Genomic DNA, 20,624 nt, shown 5'->3' with positions numbered 1-20,624 from the left:
ACTCCAGAACAGCCAATAGCCCAGTCATTAAGGTCCTCACCTACAGAGCAGGGATGTATAGTGTTAATAAGATAATTAAAAACAAAACCCCCAACAGCCATAGGAATGAACAAGATGTATACTCTTCCTTCCTCACACATTTCTAACCATGACCAGGACAAAAGTGACTAGTGATTTCAGGTGCCTGAATTTTTGGGTGCCCATCTTGAAACACCTTAATGGGGCCTGATTTTGAGAAAGTACTGAGCACCCACTTGGGAAAATCTGGTTCCATTAAAGTATCTCAAGTTGGGCACCTGTTAATTGAGGATAAAAAAGAAGTCACTTTTTAAAATCTTGGATCCTGTTATTTCTCCCAGAGTATAGGGTTGCATCCCAGACCATCTTGACGAATAGCCATTCATGGACCTATCCTTCTTATTTAATTATTTTTTAGAACCCAGTTATACTTTTGGCATTCTTCAAGTAGTGACCCTATGTGTTCTCCACTGTAGGTGTATCTGCACCCCTGTGCCTAGCATAGATACGCCTACAGTGGAGCAGCCATAGGGGGACACATCTCAAAGAACCATCGTTACGTCAAAAGGTGAGAAACTTCTTCACAATATCCCCTGGCAATGAGTTCCTCAGGTTGATTGTGCATTGTGTGAAGAAGTTCTTCCTTCTTCTTTGAGTAGTGTCCCTATGGGTGATCCATTCTAGGTCCACTTGTGCTCCATGTGTGTCAGATCAGAGATTTTAAGTAGCAGTGTCTGTTTGGCCCATGCATGGACCCCCCGTAACCTTGTGCCCTCCACCGAGATTATGTAGATTTGCGTAGGTGAACCACTCTCAGTTCCTTCTCAACTGCCTGAGCCTGAGACGGAGCTTCAGCAGCATCTGAGTGGAGCTTACCTTAACTGTAATTTTCTATTATTCTTAATAGTTAGTGTTAGTTCTTCAAGTTTTCTTTGTGTTAGTTAGCGGTAGTAATTTTATAATTAAAAAAAACTTTAAAAGATTGTACTTATACTTTTAGGATAAGGACCATTGTCCCTCCATCAATTTTTCTTTGTTTCTCCCCCTCAGGGGAGCTTAAACCCTGGGAGGGTGTCCACAGTTCTCCTGGGTTTAAATGTTGCCTTTCATGCTGAGAGGCTATCCCAATCAGTGATGGACACTCCCAGTAAGTTCACTGCCTTGAGGAGTCACACATTCCCCAAAAGTGTAATTTTTGTCTGCAATTAAAGTTGAGGGCCAGAAAGAACTGGGAACTTAAACTACATCTCCTCATGATGAAGAGTTTGCTTTGATCAGCCTCTGACTCCAACCAGGGTACTCCCTCCCATAAAACAATCTCCAAACAGGTCGACTGCTTCCTCCACCTCGGTGCAACACTCCCCTAGAGCATCAAAGAGGAAATCCCTGGAATTCTCTCAAAAGGACTCTAGAAAGCAGTCCTGCTTTGGCAACTACCGATCTCCGACTTGGTACCCACAAGGCTGAAGGTTCCTCAGCTACTGTGACCACCAGCATGCCTAGGATTCTAAAGGTTCCTGCTCTGAAAGATCGGTACCATCAGGTGACTGGACTGGTGCAGAGAAGAAGACCAGCTCTTCTAAATCAGTACCAACAAAGTCTACTAGGACCTCAGTATGCAGCACTTTGGCTCTGCAAAAGACCAGACCGACACCTACTGATCATTCATCATAGTGCATGAGACCTTTGGTACCATCAGCACCTTCTGCCACAGTTACCTCTGCCCAGCTTGTCTCATTAGTACTGTCCACTGTTCCAGTACCTCAAGAGTTTCAATTTCCTCAGGACTTGGCAGTATCAGAAACACCTGAATCTCTCATTCGGTACCGACCCAGTTGCAGTACTGACCCACCTCTCAATCCCTGAAGATTTGCCCAGTACCGACCGAGTCTCTGCCTTTCTCTATAATTGCTTCACCTCTACTAAGTGATGATGATGAGGAAGACAATGGGGACGTTTCCTCAGTCTCCCACATTTCTGTCCAGCACTCTCCCTTCCATTATCAAGGAAGTCTCTATCCTGAGACCTCTAAGGAGTTGGGCGATCCTTGTGAGAGTCATTCTCCACCTGGCTAATATGGCCACCTTTGGGTGCCTGGGACAGTTTATCTCAAGGGCCCCTACTGTTTCTTGCCAGGAGAAGAGCAGGCAGTCCCCACCAGCCTCCCTCTCTCGTATTCCTGATCATACAAGAGGAGCAGGAAGTGAGATTGGACAAAGAGAATACCTCTACAACTAACATCTCTTCCCCCTCCCCAGATGAAGCTGTCATGCCTCCTCCACTGTCCTTGGCTGATGATTATAAACAATTCCAGGCCCTCATTAAAAAGATAGCAGACTCTTTGCAAATTCCACAGGAGGAGGTCGCAGCATAAATTACTTGACATTCTGCACACTTCATCACCTGCCTGCATTGCACTACCTATTCACGAGCAATTGACAGACCCTGCAAAAATAATTTGGCATAGCCCGGGTCCAGTACCACCCACCTGTAAGAAGGCAGATAAAAATATTATGGCCTCTCCAAGGACTCTGAATTTGTGGTTGATGCTGAGAATGAACATGGCAGAGAGCATGATGCTAAATCGACTCCATACAATAAAGACTTAAAGCATCTTGATTTGTCTGGGTGTAAGTCATTCTCACTGGCTACCTGACAATTAAAGATTGCCAATTATCAAGCCCTCATGGTGAAATACAGCTATACTGACCGTTCAAAGTTGAATGCATATATTGAGCATCTTTCAACAGACCAGCGGGAGCAGTTCCAGGTGATCATCTTCGAGGGTCAGCTGCTCACAAAAACACCTCTGCATGCCTCTCTCTGGATGCTGCTGATGTAGCTGCTCATTCTATCTCCACGGCGATAGTCATGAGGAGGGCCTCCTGGCTTCAGCTCTCTAGTTTTCTAAGGGAAGACCAAAATACAGTTGAGGACCTTCCTTTTGACAGATTGAAGTTGTTTGTGGAAAAAATGGATGAATCCCTGCATACCTTAAAAGACTTTAGAGCCAACTTGTGCTCTCTGGGAATTTAGAATTCAGTAAGTCCCAGATGGCACAGAGATCTCATCCCACCAGCAACTTCTCAGGCATGTCCTTCATAACCCACAACTTTGAAATACCAATTTTGATGGGTTGATCAAGGTGCTCAGTTAGCATCACCATTCTTAACTGCTGCAAAAATCTGCATGTCTGCCTCATTTCGGTGACCACCATTCTCATTTCCATCAGAACTGGGAACATATCACTGTGGACAAGTAGGTGTTGGAGATAATTTCAACAGGATACTCTATCCACTTTACCTCCCTCCCCTCATACCAACTCCTTCCCTATCCCTTGTGAGGGACCCCTCTCACAAGCACCTTTTGCAACAGGAAATTGACCCTTTCCTGAATCTGGGTGCTATAGAAACAGTTCCCACGTAACACAGAGGGAAAGGATTTTATTCCAGGTTCTTCCTGGTTCCAAAATTAAAAAAAAAAAGGTGCTTGGAGACCTATTCTAGAGCTAAGATTACTCAAGAGATTTGTAAAGATTCAGAGGTTCAAAATGGTAACTCTTGCTGCAACAATTCCATCATTGCACCAGGGGACTGGTTCTCGGCCCTCAACCTTCAAGATGCTTACTTCCATATAGCAATCCACCCCTCCTTCAGAAGGAACCTACACTTCACTCTGTCTCAAGAGCACTTTCAATACATGGTGCTCCCATTTGGTCTCTCATCTGTGCCCAGAGTACTCTCAGAAGTTCTTTCTGTGGTATCAGCTCATCTTTGCAAACAAGGAACTTTGATTTTCCCATAACTCGATGATTGCCTGCTCAAAAGTCAGTCCTTCAATGCAGCTTCAATGGCCATTCAGAGGGGCATAGACCTATTTCTTAGACTGTGCTACAATTAAACATCTGAAAGTCTGGCTTAACCCCCGAGCAAGGTCCGGAGTTCATAGGGGCTTACCTCTATGCAGTAACGGCTAAAGCATTCCTTCCTTCACACAGGTTCATAACCTTAGCCAATTTAGTCTCTACAATCCAAGTCAGCCCTTACACATGAGCCAGAAATTGTCTCCAGCTATAACAACATAAGAACGGCCATACTGGGTCAGACCAAAGGTTCATCTAACCCAATATCCTGTCTTCTGACAGGGGCCAATGCCAGGTGCCCCAGAGGGAATGAACACAACAGGTAATCATCACATGATCCATCCCTGGTTGCCCATTTCCAGCTTCTGGCAAACAGAGGCTAGGGACACCATCCCTGCCCATCCTGGCTAATAGCCTTGATGGACCTATCCTCCATGAACTTATCTAGTTCTTTTTTGCACCCTGTTATAGTCTTAGCCTTCACAACATCCTCTGGCAAAGAGTTCCACAGACTGACTGACTGCGTTGTGTGAAAAAAAATACGTCCTTTTGTTTGTTTTAAACCTGATAACTGTTAAAGTCATTTGGTGACCCCTAGTTCTTGTGTTATGAGAAGGAGTAAATAACACTTCCTTATTTACTTTCTCCGTACCAGTCATGATTTGATAGACCTCAATCATATTCCCCCTCGGTCGTCTCTTTTCCAAGCCAAAAAGTCGCAGTCTTATTAACCTCTCCTCATACAGAAGCCATTCCATACCCCTAATCATTTTCTGAACCTTTTCCAATTCCAATGTATCTTTTTTGAGATGGGGCGACCACGTCTGCACACAGTATTCAAGATGTGGGTGTACCATGGATTTATATAGAGGCAGTATGATATTTTCTGTCTTACTATCTGTCTCTTCCTTAATGATTCCCAACATTCTGTTTGCTTTTTTGACTGCCGCTGTGTATTGAGTGGATGTTTTCAGAGAAATATCCACAATGACTCCAAGATCTCTTTCTTGAGTGGTAACAGCTAATTTAGACCCCATCATTTTATATGTATAGTTGGGATTATGTTTTCTAATGTGCATTACTTTGCATTTATCAACACTGAATTTCATCTGCCATTTTGTTGCCCAGTCACCCCAATTTTGTGAGATCTTTTTGTAGCTCTTCTCAGTCTGCCTGGGACTTAACTATCTTGAGTAGTTTTGTATCATCTGCAACTTTTGCCACCTCACTGTTTACTCCTTTTTCCAGATCATTTATGAATATGTTGAATAGGACTGGTCCGAGTAGAGACCCCTGGGGGACACCATTATTTACCTCTCTCCATTCTGAAAACTGATCATTTATTCCTACCCTTTGTTTCCTATCTTTCAACTAGTTACCGATCCATGAATATTGGGATATATGGCAGCTGGTACCTTTGTAATAAATCACATGAGACTTCACATGCACTGCCTCCAAGGGGGCTCAGTACTGTTTATTCACCAAGCAAACACAAGATCCCTCTATACTTCTCTATCTTAAGAACGTTCCCATCATAGAAATATGTAGAGCCATGACTTGGACGTCCATTCATACATTTGTTACTCATGCCTCAGCTTCTGATGCCATATTTGGCTCTCCTGTTCTATCTTCAGTACTACACCCAACTCCAAAGCCACATCCCTCCACAGAGTGGAGAACCGATAGGGGCACTACTTAAAGAAGAAGAGAAGGTTACTCACCCTGTCCAGTAATTGTTTCTTCAAGATGTCTCTCTCTATGGGTGCCCCAATACCTGCCTCCTCCTCTCTGCTTTGGAATTCTTTACAATGGGCTCTGCAATAGATAAGGAACTGAGGACAGTTTGTCCATGCAGTTCTTTATAGCCTTGGGACAGGGCATGAGGCTGTGAGCAGTGCATGCCTGGGACGAACAGACCCTGCTACCTAAAATCTGCAATCTGAAGCACCTAGGGAACAAGCATACCTAGAGTGGAGCACCTTTAGGGGGACACATCTCAAAGAACCACAGTTATTGCACAGGGTGAATAACCATCTCTTATGTTTGTTTCTAAACCTGCTGCCTATTAATTTAATTAGGTGATCCCTGGTTCATGTGTTATGTGACAAGTAAATGTTGTGAATATCAGTAAATCATATTAATAATTGTTATAACAATAACTAATAATGATGATTGCATGTGTGGGGGTATTTGTTTTGTTTCAAAATTGTCCATGAAGCATCAATAAAGTTCACATGTTTTCTAAGGACTCAGCATTACTTGTCAATCCTGAGTACTGTGGTCACTCTGCTTCCTCTGGTTTAGAGACCAAGGTCACCCATCTCTGATACAGTCAGTTTCTTTGTGCTCTGAGAGTCTCACATATGATACCAAGATTATAATTTCTTTGTGGCGCAGATGTCTGATACCATTGGGCAGACTGTTGTTGCAGTTTTTATTTTAAGTTGTTTAGACTGTAATGTCACAGCATGGAAGCTTTCTTTTAATTCAGAATTGAAATACTTGATTTAGTAACTTTTAATTTGTAAGAGTGCAAAAATCAAAGTGAATTGATAAGAGATGCTTTATTGTACTTCACTGTTAAAGATGTCCTTGCACCATAAGCTGAAATTGTGTGGGTCATAGTCCATAATATAAAACAATACCTCCAGTTATTAGGGGGAAAATACAAATGATGAAGTCACTTGATGAAGAACAACATCTCTTTCAGCTGGCATGGTGACTCAATTCACTGTCAGCTCAGTGCTGCCACATGTTCTGCATCAGTGACTTAGTGACGGATTTCCAAACCTCAATCAAGCTAGTTGTAGACATTGCTTTTGGTGAAAGGAGAGGTGGAAAAAATCAAATTGGATGTCATCTTAGCATAAAGAGCCTTTTACAGCTTTGATTAAGAGTGAATATTGACTATTCCTCAGTCAGAAAGAGCCTGTGACATTTCCAAGCCTTTTCTTCCCAGGTGTTGTCTTTTTGGTGAGATACTTATGGAGATTTTGTATCAGACAGCTTTGGAGATAATTAAGTGGAAAATGAATGGAATAAAAGAGCTTCTACCACACTTATGTAGTAACTTTTTTCCTACAAAGTGTCATAAGGATATTTAGTAAATCTATCTAGAACACGATATCGCTCTAAAAGTTGGAATATCTTACTGTATATCAGTGGTCTGCCTGCAATCTGCACAATAAGGTATTGATCTGGTGGGAATTTACTATCTTCCAAAAAGCCAGGATAGCAGATCCATATAACCATCTCCACATTTGTGATAGCATTTCCGAAAAGAGGTGTAGTTTGATCAAAGATGAATGGATTTAGCAAAACATACAGCATTAGGTTCTTCCTGTGCTACCTGAAACAAGTAGGTATGGAACCAATTTATTGTGCATAATTTATTTCAGCCCCTGCTGAAATAACTTACACTCTTTGAAATTCCTCAGATATATAGTCAATAGGGAGCTTTCTGGGTACATTTGCTTTCCTACGTGTTTCAGTTGAATCAGATATGGAAAATGTAGCACTCATGGACTTTTTGTAGATTTGTGAGAATCCCTTGGGGACTTTGGGTCAAGTCTAAAATAAATTAGTAGATTGCACTGATCTTTATTTGTAGTAGTAATATTTTATTTATTTATTTTAATTAATATATTTATTTGTGTCTGATAGTACACACAGTGTCTAAGGGTTTGAGCATACACTTTACAAACTAATTATTAATCTATGTATAATTTAATATAAATTACTAATATGTTTAATCAATTCTTCACATTGTTTCAGAAGGCTGTGTGTGGGAACACACAACAGAATGGAAATCACTTATAAAATAATCTGAGCGCTGTATGCTGCATATTTGTTAGATGTATTGTACATTGGATTCCCTGGATTTTGTAGAGAAATAAGAATATAAAAACTGGCAACAGTTTAGCAGCTGCTGTAGAGAGATGGATGCTAAGGTTTTCAAATAAGTGTGCAGGTAGTTGCACAGACATTTGCATGTCTAATTTGCATTTGTAAGCACCACCATTTTTCGCGAACCACTGGTAATTTATATGCACAAGTCAAGGTAACTGTGCGTTCAAATTAAGCATACAGATGCTCATTCTCTGCTCTGTAAATTGAGTCCACTATAAATGCAGGTATGTAAATATCTCTGTGTGCAAATATATGGCTCACATTTTCAATTACTAATATTTCTGGATGCCCAACTTGACACTTTTAAAGGGGCCTGATATTCAGAAAGTGCTGAGCAACCATCCTCTGAAAATCAGCCACTTTAAAGTGTCTTAAGGTGGGCATCCAAAACTTGTGGCACATCAGATCACTAGTCACTGTTGTAAAATGTACATATCTTTATTCATAGATTGGTCAAACTTTTCAGACCCTCCCACTTTGATTGCATATTGTTTATTTTACTTATAATAAAAGTAACACTTACTATAATGTTTTGTTATTTTTCACTAATAAAATGTGATTGGGAAATGTGGATTGGACAAGAATAAGGCATATAGTCGACACTATAAAACAGGGGTTTAACACTATTTGGCAGAAAGGTGGATCTGAAACCTCAGCCACAGAAATTCATAGATTCTAGGACTGGAAGGGACCTCGAGAGGTCATCGAATCTAGTCCCCTGCCCTCATGGCAGGACCAAATACTGTCTAGACCATCCCGAATAGACATTTATCTAACCTACTCTTAAATATCTCCAGAGATAGAGATTCCACCACCTCCCTAGGCAGTTTATTCCAGTGTTTAACCAGGATGACAGTTAGGAACTTTTTCCTAATGTCCAACCTAAACCTCCCTTGCTGCAGTTTAAGCCCACTGCATCTTGTTCTATCCTTAGAGGCTAAGGTGAACAAGTTTTCTCCCTCCTCCTTCTGACACCCTTTTAGATACCTGAAAACTGATATCATGTCCCCTCTCAGTCTTCTCTTTTCCAAATTAAACAAACCCAATTCTTTCAGCCTTCCTTCATAGGTCATGTTCTCAAGACCTTTAATCATTCTTGTTGCTCTTCTCTGGACCCTCTCCAGTTTCTCCACATCTTTCTTGAAATGCGGTGCCCAGAACTGGACACAATACTCTAGTTGAGGCCTAACCAGAGCAGAGTAGAGTGGAAGAATGACTTCTCGTGTCTTGCTCACAACACACCTGTTAATGCATCCCAGAATCATGTTTGCTTTTTTTGCAACAGCTTCACACTGTTGACTCATATTTAACTTGTGGTCCACTATAACCCCTAGATCCCTTTCTGCTGTACTCCTTCCTAGACAGTCTCTTCCCATTCTGTATATGTGAAACTGATTGTTCCTTCCTAAGTGGAGCACTTTGCATTTGTCTTTGTTAAACTTCATCCTGTTTACCTCAGACCATTTTTCCAATTTGTCCAGATCATTTTGAATTATGACCCTGTCCTCCAACGCAGTTGCAATCCCTCCCAGTTTTGTATCATCTGCAAACTTAATAAGCGTACTTTCTATGCCAATATCTAAGTCATTGATAAAGATATTGAACAGAGCCGGTCCCAAAACAGACCCCTGCGGAACCCCACTTGTTATACCTTTCCAGCAGGATTGGGAACCATTAATAACTACTCTCTGAGTATGGTTATCCAGCCAGTTATGCACCCACCTTATAGTAGCCCCATATAAGTTGTATTTGCCTAGTTTATCGATAAGAATATCATGCGAGACCGTATCAAATGCCTTACTAAAGTCTAGGTATACCACATCCACCACTTCTCCCTTATCCACAAGATACGTTATCCTATCAAAGAAAGCTATCAGATTGGTTTGACATGATTTGTTCTTTACAAATCCATGCTGGCTATTCCCTATCACCTTACCACCTTCCAAGTGTTTGCAGATGATTTCCTTAATTACTTGCTCCATTATCTTCCCTGGCACAGAAGTTAAACTAACTGGTATGTAGTTTCCTGGGTTGTTTTTATTTCCCTTTTTATAGATGGGCACTATATTTGCCCTTTTCCAGTCTTCTGGAATCTCTCCTGTCTCCCATGATTTTCCAAAGTTAATACTAGAGGCTCAGATACCTCCTCTATTAGCTGCTTGAGTATTCTAGGATGCATTTCATCAGGCCCTGGTGACTTGCAGGCATCTAACTTTTCTAAGTGATTTTTAACTTGCTCTTTTTTATTTTATCTTCTAAACCTACCCTCTTCCCATTAGCATTCACTGTGTTAGTCATTCCTTCAGACTTCTCGGTGGAGACCAAAACAAAGAAGTCATTAAGCATCTCTGCCATTTCCAAGTTTCCTGTTACTGTATCTCCCTCCTCACTGAGCAGTGGGCCTACTCTGTTCTTGGTCTTCCTCTTGCTTCTAATGTATTGATAAAAAGTCTTCTTGTTTCCCTTATTCCCATAGCCAGTTTGAGTTCATTTTGTGCCTTTGCCTTTCTAATCTTGCCCCTGCATTCCTGTGTTGTTTGCCTATATTCATCCTTTGAAATCTGTCCTAGTTTCCATTTTTTATATGACTCCTTTTTATTTTTTAGATCATGCAAGATCTCGTGGTTAAGCCAAGTAGGTCTTTTGCCACATTTCCTATCTTTCCTACTGTCACGTTATTGATTTGAACTGGGACCATATAGAACATGGTTGCAATCAAAGTCTTGTAGTGGCACCAAATCTTGTATAAAGGGGGTCAAATGAGGTGTCTAAGACAAGGTTATGGTTTGCTGGTTATGATTATGCTGTCTACCTGTGTGTATCAATTTTGTAGTTGAAGTTATGAATATTGGCTCTATACTGTCTGTATTTCAAACTTATGCTATGCTTCTGGGAGACATCCCAGACAAGTTGGTGTTAGCTCTGCCTAGCCTGCTTGATGGCCCATTAAGGACCATCAGCTATACAATTGACCCATTGAGAGAAGGCAGATATGCCTTGCAACTCAGCAAAGTATGCAGGGACTGGCCCACATGACTCCAGACTCCATTTTGTTGTAATTTTCCACAGTAAGGACAAAGAGGTGTTCTTACACCTGAAAAAGACTATTAAAGGCTGATGCCTCATCTCCATCTTGTCTTCAATCCTGCTTCTTACCTCTGGAGGGACTTTGCTACAAACGGAAGCTCTACACAAAGTACTGAATGACCCATCCCAGCTGTGGATGTATTCCAGAGACTTGATTTGAACCTGCAGTTTATTCTATCACTGCTACAAGCCCGAACCAAGAACTTTGCCATTACTGTGTGTAATTGATTCCAAATAACCAATTCTAGCTCTCATCTCTGTCTTTTTCCTTTTATGAATAAACCTTTAGATTTTAGATTCTAAAGGATTGGCAACAGCGTGATTTGTGGGTAAGATCTGATTTGTATATTGACCTTGGTCTGGGGCCTGGTCCTTTGGGATCGAGAGAACCTTTTTTTTTCTTTTACTGGGGTATTGGTTTTCATAACCATTCGTCCCCATAACGAGTGGCACTGGTGGTGATACTGGGAAACTGGAGTGTCTAAGGGAATTGCTTGTGTGACTTATGGTTAGCCAGTGGGGTGAGACCAAAGTCCTCTTTGTCTGGCTGGTTTGGTTTGCCTTAGAGGTGGAAAAACCCCAGCCTTGGTCTGTAACTGCCCTGCTTTAAGCAATTTATCCTGAATTGGCACTCTCAGTTGGATCCCGCCAGAACCAGCATCATTACACCTACTCAGCGGAATAGCTTGCTTTTGGGCCCTTAATAGTGTCCCTTTGAAAAACTGCCAACTCTCCTCAGTTGTTTTTCCCCTCAGTTTTGAGTCCCAAACTGGACCCAATAGGGACCTTACCTATCAGCTCTCTGAGCTTACCAAAATCTGCCTTCCTGAAATCCATTGTCTCTATTTTGCTGTACTCCCTTCTACCCTTCCTTAGAATTGTGAACTCTATGATTTCATGATCACTTTCACCCACGCTGACTTCTCCTTTCAAATTCTCAACGAGTTCCTCCCTATTTGTTAAAATCAAGTCTAGAACAGCTTCCCCCCAGTAGCTTTTTCAACCTCCTGAAATAAAAAGTTGTCTGCAGTTCAGTCCAAGAACTTATTGGATGGTCTGTGCCCCGCTGTGTTATTTTCCCAACATATATCTGGATAGTTGAAGTCCCCGATCACCACCAAATCTTGGGCTTTGGATGATTTTATTTGTTTAAAAAAAGCCTCATCCACCTCTTCCACCTGGTTAGGTGGCCTGTAGTAGACTCCTAGCATGACATCACCCTTGTTTTTTACCCCTTTTAGCCTAACCCAGAGACTCTTAACACTTCCGTCTCCTATGTCCATCTCCACCTCAGTCCAAGTGTGTACATTTTTAATATGTAAGGCAACACCTCCTCCCTTTTTTCCCTATCTATCTTTCCTGAGCCAGCTGTACCCATCCACACCAACATTCCAATCGTGTGTTATCCCACCAAGTTTCGGTGATGCCAACAATGTCATAGTTGTATTTATTTATTAGCACTTCCAGTTCTTCCTGCTTATTACCCATACTTCTCACATTTGTATATAGGCATCTAAGATACTGATTTTATCTTGCCTCCCAGTTTTGCCCTGACCCTCCTTTCTCTCTGCCATTATGGCCCACGTTCCTTCCTATTTCCGACCCATCTCCCAGGTCTTCATGTTCCCCACTTACCTGTGGGCTTTGCTCACCTGTCCCCGTCGAACCTAGTTTAAAGTCCTCCTCACTAGGTTAGCCAGTCTGTGTCCAAATAGGGTCTTTCCCCTCCTCGAAAGGTGAACGCCATCTCTGCCTAGCAGTCCTTCCTGGAATAGCATCCCGTGGTGGAGGAAGCCAAAGCCCTCCTGGCAACACCATCTTCACAGCCAGGCATTCACCTCCACAATGCACCTGTCTCTGCCCGGGCCCCTATCTTTGACAGGAAGAATCGAAGAGAATACCACCTGTGCTCCAAACTCCTTCACCCATACTCCCAGAGCCCTGTAGTCGCTCTTGATCCGCTCAGTGTCACACCTCGCAGTATCATCTGTGCCCACATGGATGAGTAGCATGGGGTAGTAGTCAGAGGGCTGGATAATCCTCGACAATGCCTCTGTAACGTCTCAGATACGGGCCCTCAGCAGGCAGCATGCCTCCCGATATGAAATGTCAGGGCGACAGATTCGTGTCTCCGTCCCCCTCAGAAGAGAATCTCCGACCACCACTACCCTACGTTTCTATTCGCAGTAGTGGCAGCAGACCTCCCAGCCTTAGGGGTACGAGGCTTCTCCTCCTCTACTGTAGGGGGTGATTCCTTCTCTCCTGTATCAAGAAGAGCATAACGGTTACCTATTACCACGGTGGGAGGGTTCGGGGCAGGGGTGGTGCACTGCCCGCTGCCAGAAGTAACCAGCTGCCAGTGTCCACCATGAGCCATCTCCTCTTCCACCAGTGGTGTGTCAGCAGTCCTGTGTACTGGGACAGCTACCTCAGCTGTCTCCACATGGACACTATCCAGGAATTGCTCGTGGATCCGGATGCTCCTCAACTTAATAGAATAAATAATAGATGTTCTGCTGACTTGGCAGCACTGAATTTTTTGAGTTTTTTGCCTCTTGTTCCTTTAAAAGGGCAGCATACACATAAGCCTGAATACACATTAGCTAAATTAACATCTTTAGGCCTGACTGGTTCCTTTGGCACCATTATGGACTATTATTTCAGCCATCTACAGACTGAGAAATCTCTGAGCAGGACTCTTTACAGTAGCAGAGATGATATTAGTGTTTGAGTCAAGAATCCATATACTAAACTGTGTCCAAAAGGGCCTAGATGTCACAAATTGTAATATAAAAGTCCCTAAGTATAAACTTATGCAAACACCCATAAAGCCAGGGGCCAATATAGCTAAGGTTGAGGTCAGTACCATAAAATGGTCTATCATAAATGTGATCATACTGTATTTCTAAAAGGTATATTTTGTCAAGTAGCAATATCTTCATTTTAGAGATCTGTAAATACATAATTATATTCTTCACTTGTAAAATATATGTACACAATATTTCCATATGCCTAGTTATTAATATGGGCCTTAGAACTGTAATATCTGAGCATTTCCAAAGTATTTAAGAATAGAAATAACATTCTCATTCTTCCTTTCTAGCTTGTAGGAGACATAGCTTGCTTAGTTTATAGGATTTATTTGTTTCTGTGTGAAAGAGCGTGTGTATCTGCGTATGTAAAGAACTTATTCAAGACAAATTAAGTCAAAGAAAGGAGTATTGAGTTAAATTTGAAAGTGGTGACGTACACAAACACTCTTTTGTAGGAGTAAGTTCCAGAGACTTGGTCAAGCTGCTGTGAAAGTTCTGTTTCCTGCACTCTCAAATCTCCCCCTTTTAGTCAACAATTTTTATTTTTCTGTTGAAATGTAGCTGTTGTGGACGTTCATGCTCATGGAGCTTATGGAGCGCAAAGCGATCTCTTAGACAGCTAGCATTATTCCTATGGAGGCACAGAGATTTCAGACTTGACTATTAATGGTGGCAACCTGTATGTGTTGCTAAGCTGATGGGCTGCTATGTTTTATACCATTTAGAGTATATGTCTCCACTAGGAGCTGGGGTGTGATTCCCAGCTTGAGGAGACATATGTGCACTAGCTCTCATCGAGCTAGTGCACTAAAAATAGTGTAGCTGCAGTAGCACATGCAGCAGCAGGAGGGAGTAGCAGCTCTGAGTACAAACCTGTCCAGACCCCATGAGTCTGTTCTTGGATGGCTAGCTAGCCCAAGCTGCTGCCTTTGCTACCATGGCTACACTACAATTTTTGGCAATGAGTGCTAGCATATTTCTCCTGGCAGTGGGAACCACACCAGAGTTCTGACTATAGACATATAGAGCTTTATGAGGTGTAGCTTCATTACTAGATAGGAATCTCAGTAATAAAGTCTGGAAGTCATAAATGTGGGGGTTATTATGGCTGTGTATTGGAGCTAAAATGTATACTTTGGTAACTCTGTTTGGGACAGTGACTGTGTCTAACTCTGTCTGTACAATGTGTTGTACAATAGGGCTCTGAATCTGAATTGGGCTGTGGATGCTACCACAGCATAAAAGTTTAATAATAATAATAATAAGAAGAAATAATAACAATAAATTAATAAATGCTTGCCCTGAATTCAATTCTCAGGCTTTGCAAGCAAACCACTACTCTTAATTTTGAATTCGGTTAACTCCAACAGCTAAAAGGAATAATTCCTGCCTTCTTCCATAGCCCCCTCTTTTCTTTCCTCAACAAATCCTGCCCCCATTACAGTAAATATAAGATAAAGTCTCTGGTGTTCTTGGAGCTTGTTGGGGTTGAAAGCAGGGATAGGCAGGCTGCAGGGAGGGGATTCACTAACTTCATTGGTGTGTAAATATCCTCCATCTGTGGTTCTGGAATATATTGCACTCCAAGCCATCTTTCATTCACCTTAATGTATTTATCCTCAAAATAACCCTGTGATATATGGCAATAGTATTATCCTATTTTAAAACTGGAAAACCAAGGCTCAGAGGGTTTAGCATTTTTAGCAATGCTATAGCACTGCTAAAATAAAATATATAGAGATTTTTATATAATAAATATTCATTGTTCAAATAAGAGTGGTAGTGTTTTGTTGACTTCATTAAACAAAATAAAAAGGCTTTGAGACACTGTCAAGTAAATCCTACCAATAAGTTTGCTCTGTATTTTAACATTTAACGAGTCTCTTAAAATAAACATTCTTTACATTTAATTCCCAGGAGAATATCTCTGGCCACTCCCAGACAGCTTTATAAGTCCTCCAACATGACTCAGCGCTGGCAGCGACGGGAGATTTCTAACTTTGAATACTTGATGTTCCTCAATACTATAGCAGGTAAGGTTCTAACTCTTTAATCCCTCATAATATGTTTATGTTTGTCAAAATCTTGAGTACCGTGACTTGATAGAATATATTTATCCCTCTGGAATTCAGCTGCAGTTTTATGATAGATTCTGAAACACTCGCATTAAATTTTATCAGAAAATGCACAACCTATCACTGAGGGTTTAGATTCATTTATTGTTGTGAAGGTTGTTCCTTGCTCTGCTTCTGCCATTTCCTCTGCTGACAGCTTTGTCTGAAGCTTTATTAGAGTCAACAAACCATTGCCAGAGAGTGTCTGGAAATAATAATGGGAAAATGTAATTTCGCTACTTCGTCATTCTCAGCAACAGCAACTAGACAGCAGAATAACAACAGTATTCCGCCTAGTACGGTTGTCACCTGGATTGTGGTATGATTAGTTTACAGCATCTTTTCTCTTTTAGTTCTTTGTACTGAATTATAATATCAGATTAGGTATTTAAAATGAGAAATAACTTCCATAGATATCCATTCTTTATTAGTAAAATAAGAATTTTTCTGGCATTTGTCACTAATTAAACAGTAATTGTGGCAATCCCACTTCCATCTTCCTGTTTTCTATACATTGGTAACCAGAGTGATTTGAAATGTAAAAAAGATGCATCTTTCTGAATGATATACAAAAAATGTACCGAACATTGGTCATTGTTATTTCTCCAGCAGCATATCATATAAATTGCTCATGAATCTCACCATAGGGGAACTTTCTCATGTATCCCACACCAATGAGCTCTAATTGGGAATAAAATTAACTCCACCGAGCATATCAACGTCACTTTGTACTCCAGTGTTGCAGTTGACACACCACTTGACTTAGTTTTCATTTTCATGCTTGAGATGGTCCTCCCTAATATGTTCCTCAGGCCAATCTCCCTGGACATTAATAACAGATTTAAAAGTGGCCATTCTTCAACAAAAAAAAATCTTCAAAAACAGACTTCAAAGAGAAACTGCAGAGCTACAATTTATTTGCAAACTTAACACCATCAATTTGGGCTTGAATAGGGACTGGGAGTGGTTGGCTCACTACAAAAGCAATTTTCCCTCTCTTGGTATTGACACCTTCTCATCAATTATTGGGAGTGGACCACATCCACCCCTGAATTGGCCTTCAACATTGGTTCTCCACTTGTAAGGTAACTCCCTTCTCTCCATGTGACAATATATATTTATGCCTGTATCTGTAATTTTCACTCCATGCATCTGAAGAAGTGGATTTTTACCCACAAAAGCTTATGCCCAAATAAATCTGTTAGTCTTTAAGGTGCCACCGGACTCCTCATTTTTTTTTTGTGGATACAGACTAACATGGCTACCCCTCTGATACTTGCTTCCTAGGCAGTCATTTCCCATTTTGTATGTGTCCAACTGACTGTTCCTTCCTAAATAGAGTACTTTGCATTTGTCCTTATTGAATTTCATCCTATTTACTTCAGCCCATTTTTCCAGTTTGTCCAGATCATTTTGAATTTTAATCTTATCCTCCAAAGCACTTGAAACCCCTCCAAGCTTGATATCGTCTGCAGACTTTATAAGTGTACTCTCCATGCCATTATCTAAATTATTGATGAAAATATTGAACAGAACCAGACCCAGAACTGATCCCTGCGGGACCCCACTCGTTATGTCCTTCCAGCATGACTGTGAACCACTGATAACTACTCTCTGGGAACGGTTTTCCAACCGGTTTTGCACCCACCTTATAGTAGCTCCATCTAGGTTGCATTTCCCTAGTTTGTTTATGAGAAGGTCATGCGAGATGGAATCAAAAGCTTTATTAAAGTCAAGATATACCATGTCTACCGCTTCCCCCCCATACCCAAGGCTTGTTACCCTGTCAAAGAATGATAGGGGACACACTCCAAAGCTCCTTTTTAAAGCATATTCTTGATAAATCACTGTACATTATTAATCAGTTTTGAAATTCCCACTCATTTATGCTTACAGATATCACCAACACATCTAGACTTGGATGACATGATTATGTCTGAAGTGGTATAGAAATCACAGTGATACTTATACTGACAGTTGTCTTCCTCAGTAGACAAGCTCCAAACTTCAACGACCTTTTTAAAGTATCCCAAGGATTTCCAGTAAAGTTGTTATTTAACCTGTAGTTAAAGACTACCTCAGCTAGACAGGTTTTTTTTATTAGTCATTTGGGTGGGGACTTAAGGAAGGTTTCTCTGTAATTGGTTTCACATCATTCAACTCCCTTGTAACAGTGTGGCCCTACATTTACACTCTAGATACCCAGCTGCTACTGAATGCAAGATTTGAAGAAATACTGGTTTGTTTTTCTTATTTTTGCTTGTCTGTGTGCTTCTGTTGTCTTCTTCTTTCCTTTTTTTGAACACAGAATTGATCGCTACTTTGATGGTGTCTTTTTGTGATGTGACACACCTGTACTCACCCAGCTGTGAACTCATCAGATTTCTGAAAGCTTGCAAATTTTGTCTGCCTCAGGCTATGTCTACACTACACAGCTTTTAGTGACATGGCTGTGTCTCTTCAACCATGCCACTAAAAGTCATGCAGTGTAGGTGCCGTTTGTCGGCTCTCCTGTAGACAAAAAATGTCCACCCCCAACTAGTGGAATCTGCTTTGTCAGCAGAAGAGCGCTCCTGACGACAATGCACTGTTCACACTGGTGCTTGTTGAAAGACAAAAGTTTTGCTGCAGAGTGGGGGGGGAAGGGTTAACACCTCTGAAAGACAAAAGTTTTTTCGTTCAGTTGCCAGTGTTGACATAGCCTCACAATCTCACTGTGCAGTAGATTCAGTGCTTCTTGTCTAACCAAATGTTTCCCACACTTTGATGATTAATATCCAACTTTAATTAAGCCTTTCTGTAACAGACATTCAAACTAAAATTTAGATAAGGGATGTTTCATCCGCATGTAATATTGCCCAACCTGTGTAAAGATCTAGGTCTTCAGAAGAAGATAAGCTATGTTTCCTGATCCTTTTGGTCAATCTTAGATTGACTAATGTATTTCTTAACTCTCTCACCCTTGCTGATGACGTCTTGATGCCACACATGTTAACACAATTTGTATTTTTCACGTGGGGAGCCAATGTGCTGATTAGTAAAGGATTCAAAGAAGACCATAATGCATGTTATGCTAAATGAGTTCCCTTCATTAGCTCCTGTGCACACTACCCAGAGTAGGATGTGAATAGGGTGTTAAGCAATTAATGTTTGAGGAGCTTTCCCGTTTCATGCAGAACATTAATTAAAGCTGCTCCTTCTCTGAAACCTGTCTGCATTGGTTGGAACTACTGCCAGAGTCTTTCTTAATGATCTACAAATTCTCTAATCACTTTTCCAAGTTGAGTAATGTTAGCCTTTGTGCTGTGCTGGAAATGTGATACCACCATATTGTCTCCTAGCCCCCTCCCCCCCACAAAGGTACCTAAGAAAATGCCAGATCCCTCCTACAGGGCTGGGAGCAAATACTAGTGTTTTCTTTGTTGAAAATGGCTCATTCCAGCCTTCATACACTGTAGTCCTATCACCTCTTATAGTCCTATAACTCTTGCGACATGATAAATCTTCTTAATCTCTTCTATAACAGCTGTCAAATGGTGCAACATTATTATGAAATAGGCGCGGCCTTCCATGCAAAATACATATGAAAAACCACAAATGCATCTGCATCATTGTGAAATCATATTTATCTTGCTTTCTTACATTTTGAAAGTTCATTTAGTAAGTAGCAAAACTGTTAATTTACAGAATACATTTCAGGTCCAAAAGCGGTTATATTCTCTGCCTTCTCTTCTGCTGCTCATAGAATGTTCTCAATGTTATGTCTTGAAAGAGAGAATAAAATTTATCTTTGACAGACTAATCAACTGCTCAGTTCAAAAAGAAACTATAGACTTAAAAACATATAGGAATGCACTTGCCTACAAAACATTTTCCCTACATTGAAAACAGTAGAGATGATAACTGTCCAAATGCACAAGGTTCAAGCAAAAGGGATATACAATGCTGGCAGGAGAGCACCTTCAACAAGCTCTGTGAGTCAGTCAATTAAAACAAAATGTGGTGTGTGCAATTTCATAGGCAACTTTGGAACATTTAATATAATTATAAAATCTTGCGGTAAAGATGATGTCTTGGTAAATAGAGACATTGCATATTTTATTTGCTTTCTCTCTGAAAGTGTGATTTCTAACACTCTCTTTTACTTTTAGATATATAGTCCTTCACAGTGGAACCAAATATGAAATATTTGTTTTAAAGGTGTAAGCTTTTTTACCCAGAATGTTCATGCAGACAGTGATGGGCTAGTTTTAGACCATTAGCTGTTTGTGTAAATGGCACCATCCTGTTTAATATCCTCATCTTTAACCACTGAGAGATATACCCCCCATTAATTCTTTTTTTCTGTCACTGTGCATCTGCTAACTGACTTGTTCTTTTCATCTGAGTCACACGTTAGCCACTTAAGTGGCATGGATGTTTGCCAAATTGTATCCTGGTAAATAGTTCACAGCTCTTTTGGTTATATTTCGTCTTCTCACAAACAATAGATTTCAACTAGCAAGTATTTTTGTCCACTCTTTTGTAGCTTATCGTTCTTCCTGCCATTATACCAATTTTGGCATCTAGCACCTTATGAAACCATAAGAAATCATCCACATGTTCTCATATTATCCTTCATTGCCATCATTCAAACACAGTAGCCTTGGGAACTGCTGGATACATTCACCAGTGGGATTTCTGACACAAACCCATTTCCTTTCTCTTGACATCTGTGACTCTGCCTTTTACATAAGATCTCCTTTGCCCACTTGTAATACTGTTAGCTTTGGATAATTGGTTGCTGTCTCTGCAACAGAATCACTGAACCAAACACCAAAA

General features: G+C 40.9%; 1 protein-coding gene across 14 annotated transcripts in view; it reads left to right on the top strand.

Moving 5' to 3' along the window:
• The window catches only part of NBEA (neurobeachin), an 834,265-nt gene that overhangs the window by 673,253 nt on the left and 140,388 nt on the right, over positions 1-20,624 (top strand). For all 14 annotated transcript variants that reach the window (XM_034758618.1, XM_034758629.1, XM_034758620.1 and 11 more), the window contains one exon: positions 15,607-15,722. In XM_034758618.1, coding sequence (XP_034614509.1) covers positions 15,607-15,722 — 116 coding nt within the window. The remainder of the gene's footprint in view (positions 1-15,606; positions 15,723-20,624) is intronic.

Source organism: Trachemys scripta, chromosome 1, assembly GCF_013100865.1.
Source record: "Trachemys scripta elegans isolate TJP31775 chromosome 1, CAS_Tse_1.0, whole genome shotgun sequence".
Lineage (NCBI taxonomy): Eukaryota > Metazoa > Chordata > Testudines > Emydidae > Trachemys > Trachemys scripta.
This window is presented reverse-complemented; position numbering and strand designations above follow the sequence as displayed.